This window comes from Carlito syrichta, unplaced genomic scaffold (genome assembly GCF_000164805.1).
Source record: "Carlito syrichta isolate Samal-C Ts95f unplaced genomic scaffold, Tarsius_syrichta-2.0.1 Scaffold305332, whole genome shotgun sequence".
NCBI classification, from domain to species: domain Eukaryota; kingdom Metazoa; phylum Chordata; class Mammalia; order Primates; family Tarsiidae; genus Carlito; species Carlito syrichta.
The window spans coordinates 756,766-775,818 of record NW_007249428.1 but is presented as its reverse complement, the minus strand read 5'-3'; the positions used below and the strand labels follow the sequence as shown (position 1 = coordinate 775,818).

The following is a 19,053-nucleotide window of genomic DNA, read 5'->3' as shown; positions in this document are numbered from 1 at the left end:
ATTAAACCTTTTATCATTATGGAGGGTCCTTTTGTATCTTTTAAAATTTTTGATAGTTAAAAGTTGTTTTGTCTGATATTAAGATTATGTATGACTTCCGCTTTCCTTGGTGATTCATTCCCCTGAAAATCGTTTTCCAGCCTCTAACGGGAGTCTTGGGCATCCTTTGTTTGAGAATAGTTTCCTGGAGGCAGCAAGTTAATGGGAGGATCTACAGCATTATCACGTTAGCCATCATATGCATGGTCCAGGTCAGGGGTTGTAAACCCACCCCCCCTCCCTGGGCATCAGAGGCCTTTCCCTGAGAAGGGCATGAGAATCTCTACCTAAGAGACTTCAGGACTCAAATGAAGAATGGCAGAAAGTTGACTGGTGATGGGGCAGGGAGACACAAAGATGAGGAGACCAGCTACATGAGGTCATTTGGACGGAAATCAGTAAAGACACCAGGGCATGGGGCAATGCTATCACATGTGGCCAGACAGGAGAGAGGACAGACAAGCCACAGGGAAATGGGTACCCACAAGGACCAGTTGCAGAGGGATCTCAGGATTGGACACAGAGTAACAGCAGATATGCAATAAGTCCATGTCATCTTTACCCATGACGGTGAGCGTGGCCGAGGTTCTCTCCTGCCCGCATACACACGAATATTCCCCAGCATCTGCCACGGCCAGATCACAGATCTGCAGCTCACAGCTGGTGCCATCTTGCCTCAAGATGTATCTGTCCCCATCTCTGAGAGTGGTGGACCCCTTTTTCCACTCCACAGGGGCTGCCTTGCTCAGCTCACACCGCAGTATGGCTGTGGCCCCTTCTGTGGCCTCTTCACTCCTTAGACCCTCCGTGAACTTGGCAGGCAGTGCTGGTGAAGTTCAGAAAGACACACAATCATGCTCTCTGAGCACATGGAAGAGACAGGACATGGATGGCACAGAGAAGACACAGAACCCACTTGCACATGGGCCACATGCAGGATGTGCCAAGCACAGGCTATAGATTGTGGCTTCGCTCAGTCCAGCCTATGCACAAATCACAGAAAAGCTGGGAAACATGACAGAGAAAATGAGAACGTCAACAGATGAAGAGTAACAAAGATGAGAAAATAGAGATAGATAACAAAGATGAGGAAATAAATAGAGACAGATAACAAGTGATAAGCAGCCACCAAATGAATCCATGTGGCCACACATGGTCTTTACCCTTGACAGTGAGTGTGGCTGAGGTCCTCTCCTGCCCACACATACACGAGTACTCCCCAGTGTCCGCCACAGCCAGGCCACAAATCTGTAGCTCACATCTGGTCCCGTCCTGCCTCAAGCTGTATCTGTCCCCATCTCTGATGGTCTTGGGCCCCTTCCTCCATTCCACAGGGGCTGCTTTGCTCAGCTCACACCAAAGCATGACCGTGACCCCTTCCATGGCCTCTTCATTCTTCAGACCCTCTGTGAACTTGGCAGGCAGGGCTGGAGAGAGCCAACCAGTCACCAAGATCAACAGATTGTCTAGAGGACTCTGTGTACAGGACACAGACACACAAAGGGGGCCACACAAACAACTAGAAAACCACAGCATGATTGAGTAACAGATGGTGAGAAAGCAAATAGCTCAGGAAGAACAGGGAACATGAAGGGATGGACATGAACTTGAGGACATCACCTGATGAGAAGGGGAGGTGGGAAATGATCAAAGGACCCCAGTTGGAGGACAGACAACCATGGGGTCACCACAGGAGCTATGCTACATAGTGAGGTAGAAGGTAATGATGCAGACAACTCACAGACATCAAGTCACAAGTTCACATGGCCACCATGTGATCTTTACCCTTGACAGTGAGCGTAGCTGAGGTCCTCTCCTGCTCATACACGCATGAGTACTCCCCAGCATCTGCCACGGCCAAACTATGGATCTGCAGCTCACACATGACCCCATCCTGCCTCAGACTGTATCTGTCTCCATCTCTGAGGGTCTTGTGCCCCTTCCTCCACTCCACAGGGGCCACCTTGCTCAACTTACACTGCAGCGTGGCTGTGGCCCCTTCCATGGCCTCTTCATTTCTCAGACTCTCTGTGAACTTGGTGGGTAGAGCTGAGGGGATCAGAAACACACACACAATCACACTGAGTACACGGAAGAGACTGGATGTGAGCAGCACAGAGCCTACTGGATACAGGCCATGTGTGGGGTATATTGAGCACAGGCTGTGGGTTGTGACTTTCCTCAGTCTGGCCTGGTAACACTGTGGCTGTGGCCCCTTCTGGGCCCTTCACAGGCTTCATACTTTATATGAACATGGCTGGCAGAGCCAGAGAAGGTCACACATGTGGAGGGATCAGATCATCTAAATAATGATACAAGACAGGGCATGGCAGGGTAGAGTACAAGACACACAATCCAACAAGACAACATGACAGACTGCAATGACACAGGGCAGGAACTGACTATAAAGGCTGGTTTTCCCTGGCTCCTATACCAGCCCTGGAAGCCAGAAAGAGCCCCATGTACAGGCACAGACACAGAGAGAGGGAGAGGGTGTGGATGAGTGGAACAGATGCCATTTGGACACCAGAACATGGCTCTTCTTGGCCACATGTGGTCTTTACCCTTGACAGTAAGTGTGGCTGAGGTCCTCTCCTTCCCACACAGGCACGAGTACTCCCCAGTATCCGACACAGCTAGGCCATGGATCTGCAGCTCACATCTGGTTTCTTCCTGCCTCAGGCTATATCTGTCCCCATCTCTGAGGATCTCAGGTCCCTTTGTCCACTCCACAGGGACTGACTTGCTCAGCTCACACTGCAGCATGACTGTGGCCCCTTCTGTGGCCTCTTCATTCCTCAGATCCTTTGTGAACTTGGCAGGCAGGGCTAAGGAGAACCAGGCAGTACTGAGATCATCAGACTGTCTGGAGGACTATGTGTATAGGACACAGACACCCACAAGGAGCCACATAAACTGTCAGAGGACCACAGCATGAACAAGTGACCATATGCACAGATGGGGAGAAAGCAAATAGACCAGGAGGAGCAAAGAACATGAAGGGATGGATGTGAACATGAGGGCACTATCTGATGACAAGGGAAGGGAGAAGATGCCTAGAAAACCCCAGTTAGAGGACAGACAGCCATGGAGTCACCACAGGAGCTATGCCACATTGGGAGATCGAAGGTGATGATACAGAGACAACTTGCAGACATCAAGTAAAGGGTCCACATGGCTACAAATGATCTTTACCCCTGACGGTGAGTGTAGCCGAAGTCTTCTCCTGTCCACACACGCATGAGTACTCCCCAGCATCTTCCATGGCCAGGCCACAGATCTGCAGCTCACACACAACCCCATCCTGCTTTAAGCTGTATCTGTCCCCATCTCTGAAGGTCTTGTGCCCCTTCCTCCACTCCGTGGGGGCCGCCTTGCTCAACTCACACTGCAGCGTGGCTGTGGTCCCTTCCATGGCCTCTTCATTCTTCAAACCCTTTATGAACTTGGCAGGCAAGGCTGGGGGAGATCAGAACGACAAAGGCACAATCCACTGAGCACATGAAAGGGACAGGGAATGAAAGACACAAAGAAGACAAGAAAAAAAAAACAACTAGACACAGGCCACTTGCAGGGTATGCCAAGCATGGGCTGTAGATTGTGGCTTCCTTTGGTCCTGTATAGTAACATCATGGTCATTGCTCCTACATGGACTTCTCAGGCTTCACAGTGTAAATTAATCTGGCATGTAGCACCATAGCAGATCAGAAATACAGAGAGAACATCAAACTCCCTGGAGGGTATGAGGGGACAAGATATGGCATGTGGAGGACAAGACACAGAATCCAACAGAGCAGAACCTGCAGTGGCACAGGTGGGAGCTGACTGTAGAAGTTAGTTTCTCCTGGTTTCTACAATGTGCCATAAAGCTGGAAGAGATTTCATGGAGTAATGGAAAGAGCATGGCACAGTCAGGAGGAGATAGAATGAGTGGAATGGAAAGCAGGAGGTAAATAATTGAATAACAGAATCTGGATCTACTGGGATACATGGTCTTTACCCCTGACAGTGAGCATGGCCGAGATCTTCTCCTGCCCACACACGCATGAGTACTCCCCAGCATCCAACAAGGCCAGGCTATGGATCTGCAGTTCACATCTGGTTCCATCCTGTCTCATGCTGTATTGTTCCCCATGTCGGAGGGTGTCAGGCCCCTTCCTCCACTCTACGGGGGCCACCTTGCTCAGCTCACACTGCAGCATGACCATGGCACCTTCTATGGCCTCTTCATTCCTTAGACCCTCTGTGAACTTGGCAGGCAGGGCTGGGAAGAACCAAGCAGTCACTTAGAACATGTATCTGTCTGGAGGACTCTGTGTACAGGACATGGACACCCACAAGGAACCACACAAACAGCCAGAGAACCATGGCATGAACAAGTGGCCATATGTCCAGATGGTGAGAGAGCAAATAGCCCAGGAGGAGCAGAGAACATGAAGAGATGCATGTGAACATGACATTTCCTGGTGAGAAGGGGAAGTAGAAGAAGACCAGAGGAACCCAGTTAGAGGTCAGAAAACCATGGTGTCACAATAGGAGCTGAGCCACATTGGGAGGTAGGTGATGATGGAGAGACAACTCATAGACATCAAGTCACAGGTTTATATGACCACACATGATCTTTACCCCTGACCGTGAGTGTGGCTGAGGTCCTCTCCTGCCCACACATGCATGAGTACTCCCCAGCATCTGCCACAGTTAGGCCACAGATTTGCAGCTCACACCTGGGTCCATCTTGCCTCAGGCTGTATCTGTCCCCCTCTCTGAGGGTCTCATGTCCCTTCCTCCACTCCACAGGGGCTGCCTTGCTCAGCTTACACCACAGAGTGTCTGTGGTCCCTTCTGTGGCTTCTTGATTTCTTAGTCTTCCTATGAAGTGAATGGGCATGGCTGGATAGGGTCAGACAGGCACAGAGAACATCAGACTCTATGGAAAGCATTGGGGGACAGTACATGACAAAATGGAGGACAAAAAACAGACTCCAACAGGATAGAACCCATGGTAGCGCACGGTGGAAAGTTGGCTATAGATTCTGGTGTCTCCTGGTTCCTACAGCATCCCAAGAAGCTGTACAGGACTCCATGGACTGATGGAAAGACCCTATGGCACAGTCAGGGAGTGACCATGGAATGAGTGATTTGGGAGGCAAGAGGTGAATACAGATCTACTAGGACACACGGTCTTTACCCCTGACAATGAGCATGGCTGAGGTTGTCTCTTGTCCACACATACATAAGTGCTCCCCAACATCTGCCATGGCCAGGCCACAGATTTGCAGCTCACACACTGTCCCATCCTGCCTCAGGTTGTATCTGTCTCTATCTCTGAGGATCTCAGGCCCCTTCCTCCACTCCACAAGGGCCACCCTGCTCAACTCACACCACAGTGTGGTTGGGGCTCCTTCTGTGGCTTTCTTTGCCTTCAAATCTTGAGTGAATTGAGCAGGCAGGGCTAGGACAAGGACAGAAGCTATCAAACCCTCTAGAGGATTTGAGCGACATGACTCAAACATTCAGGAAGACAGAAGCAGGATGGCTGGGAGGATGTGTGAAGAGGCAGCCAAAGAGTGGCAGTGAGATCTTCCTGCATTCTTCCTATGAGGCACAGGTTGGCTAGAAGAGGAGCTCCATCCTGAGCCTCTCATCTGATCACACAGCATCTTGTCATCTAATTATGGGGCAGCTTGTAATTCTAATTATAGGGAAGCAAGACTTTCTCCTTCAACATGCAACCCATGTATGCAACACTGTGGTGGACATTTTTCTCCCTGAGACCCAACTGGAAGCACCTCCTGGTCATGCCATCCACCTCCCCAGTGTCACTCCTCTTGGAGATGCCCATCCCAGGCAGGGCTTCTATCAGATCACCCATGCCTGAACACACTTGGGGCTCATAGCACACCATTAGCTCACACAGGTCTCTACTGCCTACTCCTCATATGCTCCTATCTGACCTTCCTGGACCCATACTACCACTCACCACCAGGTTCATGTCACCTAGAACCTACAACTCTGACCCTCCAACCTGCCATCCTTTCCTCCTTCCTGAATCCAGGTAGAGTGAGAGCTCATAAGAGCAGGGTCCAGCCTGATTATACCCCATTATAGGCTAATGTGTCCCCACAAAAGTCAAATGATGACATCCTAATTTTTACTATTTCAGAATATGGCTGTTTCTGAGACAGGGCCTTTACAAAGGTTAAAATGAGAGCCTAAGGGTAGGCCCTAATCCAATATGAGTAGTGCACTTATAAGAAAAGAAGACTAGTACAGAAACACAGACAGATAACCTTGTGGAGACACAGGGGAAAACAGTTGTCTACAAGCCAAAAAGATAGGCCTCAGAAGGCAGCAACCCTACTGACACCTGGACCCCAGACATATTACCTACAAAACCATGAGGAAATTAATTTCTGTCGTTTACACCACCCAGTCTATAATACCTTTTTTATAGTCATCTGAGCAAACAAATACAGATTTTAGTATCAGGAGTGGTGCTGATCTAAAAAACAAAAACCTATAAATGTGGAAGTGGCTTTAGAACCAGGTAATGGGGAGGAGCTGAAAGATATGTGAGGTGCATCCAAAAAAAAAAAGGCAGATTTTTCTATGAAGAGATTGTTGTTAGTAATATGGATATTAAAAATGCTTTTGATCAGGCCTTAGATGGAAATGAGGAACATGTTATTGGAAACTGGAAGAAGGCACTCCTTGTTATAAAGTGCCAAAGAATCTGGTCAAATTTTACTTGATTGTTTTGTGGAAGGTAGGACATGGAAATGACAAATTTAGATATTTACCTGAGACAGTTTCTAAGTAAAGTGTTGAAAGTGTGGCCAGGTTTCTTCTTAATGATTATATGAAAATGTAAGAGCAAAAGGAACCAGAACTTGTAGACTTAGAAAATTCCAGCCTATCCATATTGCAAAAACCAAGAAAGTGTGTTCCGGGGGGAACACCAAGGATGCAGCTGGACAGCTGCTAAAGAGATCAGGTGTACGGTTCATGGATCCAATCAGCCCTCTCAGCAGAAGCCAGTGATTGAAATGAGATGATCAGGGAAATACCTGTAGAGAACCCTATTGTCTGATAACTTGAGCTCCCACAGATTGCATGGAACATGATTCCCGAGACTTTTATACCAGCAGAAATGCTGCCAACTTGAAATGAATAGGACAGAAATGAGACAAAATAAAGGCAGGCTGTCAGACGGCCAAGATTCTACAGGACAGGACAATAGAATTAAATGACTGCAAACATGTTATCCAGCAACAAAAGGCAATCATGACCCAAGAGCTGGTTTAGAGGTTGACAGAAATGACATTGTTTCAGGGAATAGAACTCACAAGCCTGGGGATGGGGTTGTCTTCTCAGTTCCAGAGTGCCAGGCACCCCTACTCAGGAATGAGGTAATGGGGTTGTATCCCTGCTGGGTCCAGAGGACACAGCATTGAGCCAAAGAGAATTCATTCTCTAGGTTGAAAACCAGAAGGAATTTTCCCTCCTAGGCTCAAGACTTCTTTGGGACTCATGATTCATTTTTCCTTTCCAATTTCCCCCATTTTTTAATAGGAATGTCTAGTCTGTGCCTCTCCCTCAATTGTGTCTTGGAAGCACATAATTTTTCAGGTCTCACAACCTCACAGCTGAAGAATTTTGCCTGAGGATAAGTCATACTTCGTCTCCCTTATACTCGATTTAGATAGATATGGACTTAGAGTTGATGCTGGAATGGGTTGAGATTCCCATCTGGGGCTGTAAGGAAGGGATAAGTTTATTTTGCACATAAGAAGCTCATGAATTTGGGGAGGCCAGAGGGTGTAGTATTATGGTGTGGATTGTATCCCCAGAGTTTATATGGTAAAGTCTAAACCCATTCTGAAGTACCTCAGAATGTCACTGTACTTAAATAGTATCTTTAAAGGTAAAAGGAGATTGTTGGGGCAGGCCCAGGTACAACATGACTGGTGTCCTTATCCACAGAGATGAGGACACACATGAGCACATAGAGGAAAGACCGTGTGAAGACACAGGGAGAAGTCAGATGTCAAGAAGATACGGGGAAAGGCCTCAGGAGACACTAGCCCTGCCTTGGCCTTGATCTCAGAATTCCACCCGAGAAGTCTGAGAAAATGAACCTGTGTTGCTTGAGCTTCCCATTGGCAGTGCTGTGTTATACATGCCTGCACCAATGGAGGTGCACTGCTTGAAGCTTGCAGGTCCACATGCACTACCACATGCTCGTGCCAGAACAGGAGGGCCTGCCTGCCTGGACACCTCCTCCCCAAGCCCCCAATCTATGCACAATCATCAGAGAACACATAGGTCCTCAACTCCATGCTCAGGCCTAGGAGCCATGCATGTCTGTAGCAAGATGCCAACACCTGAGCAGCTCCCCTGGCCCCAGCACATGTCAGGCAGTGCCTCCCTTGGTCCCTACAATATTCACCTCTAGAGTCTGTATCTCTAGAATATGTATCTAGAGACCTTAGACTCCACCAGCCCAGAAGGTTCTCATTGTGCATTAGTAGGATGGACCACACAGAGGAGTGACTGAGAGAATGCAATGACAATGACATTGAGAGACCTGGGGAGAGCACACACCATTTGGGTCAGGTGGGAAAACAGAGCAATCACACAGGTGGCCACACATGATCTTTACCCCTGATGGTGAGTGTAGCCGAGGTCCTCTCCTGCCCACACAGGCATGAGTACTCCCCAGCATCCACCACAGCCAGCCCACAGATCTGTAGTTCACATCTGGGCCCATCCTGCCTCAGGATGTATCTGTCCCCATCTCTGAGAACCTTGGGCCCCTTCCTCCATTCCACAGGGGCCACCTTGCTCAGCTCACACCACAGCATGGCTGTGGCCCCTTCCATGGCCTCTTCGTTCCTCAGCCCCTCTGTGAACTTAGCAGGCAGGGCTAGGGAAAAGCAAGCAATCATTAAGATCATCAGACTATCTGGAGGACTCTGTACAGGACACAAACAACCACAAGAAGCCACACAAATTGTCAGAGGACCACAGTGTAAAAGAGTGATCGAATGTCCACATGGTGAGAAAGCAAATAGCCTGGGAGCAACACAGTACATGAAGGGATGGAGGTGAACATGAAGCCATGACCTGATGAGAAGGGAAATTGGGAGATGCCCAGAGAACTCCAGTTAGAGAACAGACAATCACGGGGTCACTACAGGAACGGAGCCACATTGAGAGATAGAAGATGATGATGCAGAGACAACTCATAGATAGCAAGTCATGGGTCCTAGCCACCTAGCCACATGCAATCTTTACCCTTGATGCTGAGCATGGCCGAAGTCTTCTGCTGTCCACACACGCATGAGTACTCCCCGGCATCTGCTATGGCCAGGCCACGAATCTGCAGCTCACATCTGGTCCCATTCTGCCTCAGGCTGTATCTGTCTCCATTTCTGAGGGTCTCATGCCCCTTCTTCCACTTCACAGGAGCCGCCTTGCTCAACTCACACTGCAGCATGACTGTGGCCCCTTCCGTGGCCTCTTCATTCCTCAGACCCTCTGTGAACTTGGCAGGCAGGGCTGAGGAGAGCCAAGCAGTCACTGAGATCAACAGACTGTCTGGAGGACTCTGTATACAGGACACAGACACACACAAGGAGCCATACAAGCCACTAGAAGACCATAGCGTGATTGAGTAACTGTATGTACAGATGGTGAGAAAGCAAATAGCTCAGGAGGAACAGAAAACATGAAGGGATAGATATGAACATGAGGATATCATCTAATGAGAAGGGGAAATGGGAGATGCCCAGAGGACCCAAGTTAGAGGACAGACATCAACATAGCCTCCACAGGAGCTGTGACACATTGGGAGGTAGAAGGTGATGATGCAGAGACAACTCATAGACATCAAATTACAGGTCCACATGGCCACACATGATCTTTACCCCTGACAGTGAGTGTGGCTGAGGTCCTCTCCTGCCCACACATGCATGAGTACTCCCCGGCATCTGCCTCAGCCAGACCACAGATCTGCAGCTCACACACGACCCCATCCTGCCTCAGGCTGTATCTGCCTCCATTTCTGACGGTCTCGTGTCCCTTCCTCCACTCCACAGGAGCCGCTTTGCTCAACTCACACTGCAGCATGGCTGTGGCCCCTTCCATGGCCTCTTCATTTCTCAGACCTTCTGTGAACTTGGTGGGTAGAGCTGAGGGGATCAGAAGCACACACACAATCACACTTTCTGAGCACACGGAAGAGACAGGATGTGAACAGCCCAGGGCCCACTGGACACTGGCTACAGGCAGGTTGTACTGAGCACAGGCTGTTGATTGTGGTTTTTCTCAGTCTGACCTGGTAACATTGTGACTATGGCCCCTTTGGCCTCTTCACAGGCTTCATACCTTATATGAACTTGGCTTACAGAGCCAAAGAAGGTCACACACAAGGAGGCATCAGATCATTTAAAGAATGATATGGGACAGGGCATGGCAGAGTAGAGGAACAAGAAACACAACCTAATAGGATAGCATGACTGCAGTGACACAGGGTGAGAAGCTGGCTGTAGAGGTTGGTTTCTCCTGGCTCCTATACCAGGAGCCCAATGCACAGACACAGGCACAGACAGAGGGAGAGGCCACGGGATAAGTGGAACAGACACTATGCTATGAAGTCAAACTTGGACAACAGAATATGGCTCTGCTTGGCCACATGTGGTCTTTACCCCTGACAGTGAGTGTGGCTGAGGTCTTCTCTTTCCCACAAACGCACGAGTAGTTCCCAGCATCTAACACGGCAAGACCATGGATCTGCAGCTCACATCTGGTCCCGTCCTGCCTCAAGCTGTACCTATCTCCATCTCTGAGGGTGTCAGGCCCCTTCCTCCACTCCACAGAAGCCACCTTGCTCAGCTCACACTGCAGCATGACTGTGGCCCCTTCTGTGGCCTCTTCATTCCTCAGATCCTTTGTGAACTTGGCAGGCAGGGCTGGGGAGAATCAGGCAGTCACTGAGATCATCAGACTGTCTGGAGGACTCTGTGTACAGGACATGGACACCCACAAGGAGCCACATAAACTGCCAGAGGACTATGACATGAAGAAGAAACCCTATGTCTAGATGGTAGGAAAACAAATAGCACAGGAGAACAGAGAACATGAAGGGATAGACATGAACATAAGGACATCCTCTGATGAGAAGGGGAGGTGGGAGATGACCAGAGGACTCCAGTTAAAGGACAGACAACCATGATGTCACCACGGGAGCTGTGCCACATTGAGAGGTAGAAGATGATAATGCAGAGACAACTCATAGACATCGAGTCATGGGGCCACGTGGCTGCACACTATCTTTACCCCTGATGGTGAGTGTGGCCAAGGTCCTCTCCTGCCCACACACGCATGAGTACTCCCCGGCATCTGCCATGGCCAGTCTATGGATCTGCAGCTCACACACAGCCCCATCCTGCCTCAGGCTGTATCTGTCTCCATCTCGGAGGGTGTCAGGCCCCTTCCTCCACTCCACAGGGGCTGCCTTGCTCAGCTCACAGCGCAACATGGCCATGGTCCCTTCAGTGGCTTCTTCATTCTTCAATCCCTCTGTGAACTTGGCAGGTAGGGCTGAGTGAGTCAAAAAGGCACAGACAAAATCACGCTCTCTGAGCACAAGGAAGTACAGAACAGAGATAGCACAGAGATGACGAAGGACCTAACAGGCCACATGTGGGGTATGCCGAGCATAGGCAGTAGTTGTGGCTTCGCTTGGTCCAGCATGTTGGCATCATGACTATGGCCTCTTCTGTGGCCTCCTGAGGCCTCAGACTTTGTATTAACCTGGCTGGCTGGGCCGAGAGAACACAAAGAATATGAGGCTCTCTGGAGAATGCTGGGGGACACTCAACAAGGGGACATTCTAGACTAAGCAAGGAATAAAAGCTTGCACACATGGACTCGTGAATGGGATAACAATGCACTGGGAGGAGAGAACAGGCTGGCCTAGTCCATCCAGAGGAAGGCCAGCAAGGACAGGGAGGAAGTGAGATCCTGAGTAAGAACACTAGGATAGGTACTGACTCACAGAAATGGCTGCAGAATGGGGACAGATTCAAGGCCTCAGCCACAGGACTCATGGATGGACAGGCAGAGATGGTACCAGAACGGCTATCCTCCTCCCCAGTATCTTCTGTGGCCCATCCTAACTCAGACTGCCTCTGTCTGCACATTCTAGTACCCAGGCTAGCCTACTCAGCCCACCCCATCCCTTGGCCCTATTCCGTGGTCCCTTTGTCATGGCTGTATCACAATCCTAACAGATGGCTGGAGGAAGAAGACATGACCTCGATGCCAGAGACTTCCCAGCAAGGTTGGGCCAGCTTCTACTTCTTATCACTCCCTGCTGTCCCCGAGGCCAGAGTCTGGACAGACGGGAACTAGGGAAACCCTGGCTGGAAGAGGCCACCACCCTCCTCCTGGACCATCACCCTGCGTTCATAGCACAAACAGAGGGTCACAGCAGTTCCCTGAGGTAGGGATCCAGCAGATGGAGACATGACCAACCAAAGAACAATCTACCTGGACATGGGCTGCATGTAGAAAGTAGCCACTCATCAGAGGGGCTGACACAGGAAGGTCTCCTGGCTCCTAACACAGGGAGGCTAGGTGACCTCCCCTGCCTACCAGCTGGAGATGGAGGCCGCTTGTGCCCAGCTCCATGCCCCTGGAGGCCTTGAAGGAAGCAGTGGCCCAGGACATCCTTGTGACTTGTGGTCCTGTTGTAGCTTTCAAAACACAGGGATGCCCTTCTCAGCATTCACTAGAGGGCGCCCACATGTGGTCCAAGCAAGGTGTCCACCACTTCTGGTGGCTGGCAGATGGTCCACTTGGGTTCTCTGGTACTCAGCCACACTCTAGGGAGGAAACAGCTTCCCCCACCCTGTGGTCCCTGTCTTTCCAACATGCTGCAGCCACATGATAGGGCTTGGAGTCCACATCCCTGTGGTCTCCCAGTGAGTCTGATGGCATGAAGTCCTAGTATCTTCATGCTATGGACATTGTGTTCTATCCATGCAGCTGGAAAAGAATGGCAGGTAGGCCTCCCTACAAAAGTGGGCAACATCTGTGCAAATGGCAGGAGCTGTCTACACCAGACATGGTGGCCAGAGAGCCATGCTGGCCCGAGAACTCACTCCCTTGCCAGCCTGAGGGACACATCTTTGTGTGAGAAGAGCCCACAGAGTCCCAGACAAGAAGCCCCTCAAGCCTGCAGAGGTGTCTCCTCCCCTCTAACACACATGGGCCCTCACTGCTGTCTGCCTTTGGGTCATCTGTTCCATGAAAGAAGTGACCCAGACCCCGCAAACACCTGGAAACTCAAACATTGGGCCAACAGGGAAGGGTCTCCCTCCATGGACACGTGAGACAAGGCCTGCAGGGCCCTGTCCCTTCTGTGGAGAATATGAGTTGTTCGAAGCCAGAAGCTACACCTGATGTAACTGTGAGCTCATGGGCTTTGGAGCCAAGTCCAGCAGCCTCATCTCCCAAGGTAAGCCCAGCCACGGCTGAGGTGTGCCCTTACTCAAAATGCAGAATACCCCAAGATCCACCACAGTCAAGCAACAGGACACAAGGGCATCCTGCCCTAGACTGCATCTGTCCCCATCTCTGAGGGCCTCAGGCCCCTGCCACACTCTACCAGGGATGCCTCATAGCCCAAGGTGACATTTCTGTGACCTGCTCAGGCCTCAACCCTTTATACAGCTAGGTGTTCAGTATAGGGAAGGACATACTGATACAAAGGCCAGAATCTCTAAAGGGTGTGGGCAAACACTGGTCACATACACCAAGAGGACAACACAAGACACATAGGAGGGAGCAGCTGGGGCGGGACCACCCAGGAATACAATAGGATCCTTCCACCATGAGACCCAAAGGTCTGGCCACAGAGAAGGCCCAGACTACAGGCCCTCACCTCACATCAACTCACACCACACACTCGCCCCACCTCACACCACACTCTTACCTCACCCCCCTCCACAGCACACACTCAACCCACCTCACATCACAATCTCACCTCACCTCACAGCACACACTCACCCCTCCAGCACATACTCCCCCCACCTCATACCACACACTCATCCCCCCTGGCACCATGCATTCACCTCACCTTACCTCACACCACTCACCTTACTTTGTTTTTATTTATTTATTTATTTATTTAGATTTTTTATTTTAAAGATGTGAGGTACAATTCAGGGTTAAATATACAAATATTCATTATGCAGGTACCCTTGTTGATGAGGTGTGCCCCCTCGCCTTGCAGTTTCCCACGACTGCAAATTCCTTTCTTATAGTATTATGATAATTGTTCAAGGTCTGCTTAGGAGTGAGAACATGTGGTACTCAGTTTTGTTTCTATGATAGATCACTGAGTAGGATGAGTATGATCCATCCAAGTTGCTACAAAGTCCATGTATGTGTCTTTCTTTATGGCTGCATAATATTCCATTATGTATATGTACCACATTTTTTTATCCAGTGTAGTTTCAATGGGCAGCTCGGGGTTGGTTCCATGTTTTTGCTATTGTGAATAGTGGTACAATAAACATGTGTGTGCAGGTATCTTTTTTGTAGAGTGATTTGAATTCCTTTGGGTATATTCCCAATAGGGGGATTGCTGGGTCATATGGAAGGTCAATTTCTAGTTCTTTCAGAAATCACCACACTGATTTGCAAAGAGGTTGCACTAGTTTGTATTCCCATCAGCAGTGTAGATGCATTCCTTTTTGTCTGCATCCTCACAAGCACCTGTTGTTGTTTGTTTTATTAATGATGGCCAGTCTTACTGGGGTTAGGTGGTATCTCAATGTGGTTTTGATTTGCATTTCTCTGATGATTAGTGAGGCTGAGCACTTTTTCACGTGTCTGTTGGCTGCCCGTATATCTTCTTCTGAGAAATGTCTATTCATGTCTTTTGCCTACTTTTTAATGGGCTGTTTTTTCTCTTTCCTTTCAGCACGTTTAAGTTCCTTGTAGATCCTAGATGTTAGGCCTTTGTCAGATATACAGTTGGCAAATATTTTTTACCCATTCTGTGGGCTGTCTCCCCACTCTCTTGATGGTTTCTTTTGCTTTGCAGAAACTTTTCAGTTTGATGAGGTCCCACTTGTCTATCTTACCTCGTATGGCATGGGCACTTGGGGTTTTGATCAGGAATTGGTTGCCAGTTCCAATTTCCATAAAGGTGTCTCCTGCATTTTCTAAAGTTCTTATAGTTTGAGGTTTTATGTTTAGGTCTTTGATCCATTTAGAGCTGATTTTTGTGTATAGTAATAGGTAGGGGTCCTGTTTCAATCTTCTGTGTGTGATCAGTCAGTTTTCCCAGCACTATTTATTGAATAGATTCTCTTCTCCCCAGTAGTTGTTGTTGGAGGCTTTGTCAAAGATGAGCTGGTTGAGAAATTGAGATTTTGCTTCTGGGATCTCTATCCTGTTCCATTGGTCCATGTGCCTGTTCTTGTATCAACACCAGGCTGTTTTGATTATTGTAGCCTTACAGTAAAGTTAGAAGTTTGGAAGTGTGATACCTTCTGCTTTGTTTCTTTTACTAAGGATTATTTTGGCTATTTGTGGTCATCAAATCTGCAGATTGCCTTTGGTAGAATGGACATCTTAACAATGTTGATTCTTCCTATCCATGAGCATGAAATATTTTTCCATTTGTTTGTGTCTTCTTGGATTTCTTAGCAGTGATTAGTAGTTGTCACTGTAAAGGTCTTTCATTTATCTGGTTAGGAATGCCGAGGTATTTCACTTTTTTTGTGGCTATTGTGAATGGGATTGTGCTTTTTATTTGGTTCTCTGCCCACTTGTTGTTGGTATATAAGAATGCAACTGTCTTTTGCACATTTATTTGTACCCTGAGACTTTACCAAAGCCCTTTATCAGTGCAAGCAGGTTTTTGACAGATTTTCTTGGATTTTTGAGGTATAGGGTCATATTGTCAGCAAAGAAAGATAATTTAACTTCCACTTTCCTACTTGGATACCTCTGATTTCCTTCTCTTATGTAACTGCTCTAGCTAGGACTTCCAACACAATGTTGAACAAGAGTGGTAAGAGTGGGCAGCCTTGTCTTATTCTGGTTTTCTGTGAAAATGTTTCCAGTTTCTGTCCATTTAACAATATGCTAACTGTGGGTTTATTGTAGATGGCGCTTACTATTTTGAGGTATGTTCTTTCTATAGATAGGTGTTTGAGGGTTTTTATCAAGAAGGATGCTAGATTTTATCCAACGTTTTGTCTGCATCTAATGATATAATCATGTGGTTCTTGTGTTTTCATCTGTTGATGTATTTAATTACATTTATGGTCTTGCAGATGTTGAACCAGCCCTGTATCCTGAGGATGAAGCCTACTTGGTCATGGTGGATGATTTTTGAGATGTGTTGTTGGATCCAGTTTGCTAGAATCTTGTTGAGAATTCTTGCATCTATGTTCATTAGGGATATTGGCCTGTAGTTCTCTTTTTTTTGTTGGATTTTTACCTGGTTTGGGTATCCCACCTTACTTTCTAACACACACTCACCCCACCTCACACCATGCATTCACCTCACCTCACACCACACACTCACCCCACCTCACACCATGCATTCACCTCACCTCACCCCACTCACCTCGCCTTACACCACACACTCACCCTGCCTTATACCACACACTCATCTCACACCATGCATTCATCTCACCTCACTTAATCTCACAGCACATACTCACTCTGCCTCACATCACATACTCAATTCACCTCACATCACACACTCATCCCACCTCACACCACACACTCACCTGACTTCACACCATACATTCACATCAACTTACACCTCACCTTACCCCACATTCACCCCACCTCATACCACACTCACCAACACCTCCATCATACCACATACCCCACCTCATATCATATCCCCCACCTCACACCACACATTCACTATACCTCACCTCAGACCATACACTCATACCACTCACTCCCACCTCACACCACACACACACCTCTCTTATACCACCTACTCACCCAGCCTAACTCGTCCCATATGCTCATCATACCTCACACTACACACTTCACTCTACCTCACCTAATACCACACACTCATCCCACCTCACACCACATACTCACCTACTTCACACCTCACACCACACTACACACCTCACCTCACCCCACCTCACCTCACACCACACATCTTACCCCATCTCATCTTCACAGGACAACATGGTCATTACCTTTCACAGTGAGTGTGGCCGTAGTTCTCTCTCCCCCACACATGCAAGAGTAGTCCCCTGCATCCTCCACAGCCAGGCCATGGATCTGCAGCTCACACATGGCCCCATCTTGCCTCAGGCTGTATCTTTCCCCATCTCTGAGGACCTTGGACCCTTTTCTCCACTCCACGGAGGCCGTCTTGCTCAGCTCACACCTCAGTGTGGCCATGGTCCCTTCTGTAGCCTCTTGATTTCTCAGTCTTCCTATGAAGTGGGCAGGCACATCTGGGAAAGGTCACAAAGACACAGAGAATATCAGACTCCATAGACAGCACTGGGGAACAAGACATGAAAATAAAAACAGAAGATAAGACAGACTTCAACAGGACAGAATCCATGCCTCCCCCTGACTGTGCCCCAGGTGGGAAGCTGACTGTAAAGGCTGGTTCTCCAGGTTCCTACGACAGCCCCTGAAGCTGGAAGGGATTCCATGTAGTGATGGGAAGACAGTGGCACAGTCAGGGGGAGACATGGAATGAGCAGGATGGATGGAAGGAGGTAAACAACTGGACACCAGAACATGGACCTACTAGGACATGTGATCTTTACCCCTGACAGTGAGCATGGCCGAGGTCCTCTCCTGCCCACACATGCATGAGTACTCCCCAGCATCTGCCACAGCCAGACCATGGATCTGCAGCTCACACAGGGCCCCATCCTGCCTCAGGCTGTATCTGTCTCCATCTCTGAGGGTGTTGGGCCCCTTTCTCCACTCCACAGGGGCAGCCTTGCTCAGCTCACAGCGTAGCGTGGCTGTGGTCCCTTCCATGGCCTCCTTGTTTCTCAATTTTCCTATGAACTGGGTGGGCAGTGCTGCAACAAGTTCACACAGACAGAGAACATCATCTTTGTTATCCCACATTGGAGGAAGGTGCCTTGTTGGGCCACATGGGCAGGGCTCAAGGGATGCCTACCTTTCACAGTGAGCATGGCGGATGTTGTTTGGTCCCCAAAGGAGCATGAGTACTGTCCGCTGTCTTGAGACCGCAGGTCACGCACCACCAGCTGCAGAACGGCAGCCTCCTGGCGCACGATGTATTTGTCACTCGACCTTAGAACACTGTCCCCAAAGCGCCATTCCACAGGTGCAGCCACAGATGACAGCACACAACGTAGCGTTGCAACACTGCCCTCTGGCATCTCCAGGTCCTTCAGGGCCTCTCGGAACTGCACTGGCCGGGCTGGGAACAGGCAAGGCTCAGCTCACCCTACACTGGACCCCGCCTGGGGACCCCTCAATGGCAGCAGAGGGCTGGGGACAGCACCTACAATGAGCAGGGCAGGTCCACCCCACCCCTTCTACTTGGGGGCCAATGGTGGGGACGCCAAGACCTCTGGAAAGGGGCATTTCTGAAGATGAGGGATAGGAACAATAAACCAGGCAGAACAGAGAAAGGTGGAGAGTTGTGGACTAAACTGTGTCCCTACATCCATATTTTGAAGCCCTGACGCAGGATTTCAGTGACTGTATTTAGAGACAGAGCCTTTAAAGAGAGGATCAAGTTTAGGTGAGGTCACTTGGCCTCAATATAATCTGACTGGGGTCTTATAAGAAGAGGAGATGAAGACAGACACACACAAAGGGACACACCACATGAGGACACGGGGAGGAGACACATCTACAAGCCCTAAAGAGGCCTGGGGAGGAGCCAGCCCTAAAACACCCTGATCTCGGACTCCAGCCTCCAGAGTATGAAGGATCGATGTCTATGGTTTTAACTAC

The 19,053-nt window shown here is 49.1% G+C and overlaps 1 protein-coding gene across 1 annotated transcript in view; it reads right to left on the bottom strand.

The window, feature by feature from the left end:
• OBSCN (obscurin, cytoskeletal calmodulin and titin-interacting RhoGEF) overlaps positions 1-19,053 on the bottom strand; it is a 164,159-nt gene that overhangs the window by 72,524 nt on the left and 72,582 nt on the right. The window contains 14 exon segments of the mRNA XM_021714213.1: positions 602-865; positions 1,203-1,466; positions 1,825-2,088; positions 2,604-2,867; positions 3,235-3,498; positions 4,040-4,303; positions 4,666-4,929; positions 8,702-8,965; positions 9,337-9,600; positions 10,749-11,012; positions 11,380-11,643; positions 17,292-17,555; positions 17,880-18,143; positions 18,245-18,511. Of these exon segments, the coding sequence (XP_021569888.1) occupies positions 602-865; positions 1,203-1,466; positions 1,825-2,088; positions 2,604-2,867; positions 3,235-3,498; positions 4,040-4,303; positions 4,666-4,929; positions 8,702-8,965; positions 9,337-9,600; positions 10,749-11,012; positions 11,380-11,643; positions 17,292-17,555; positions 17,880-18,143; positions 18,245-18,511 (3,699 nt within the window).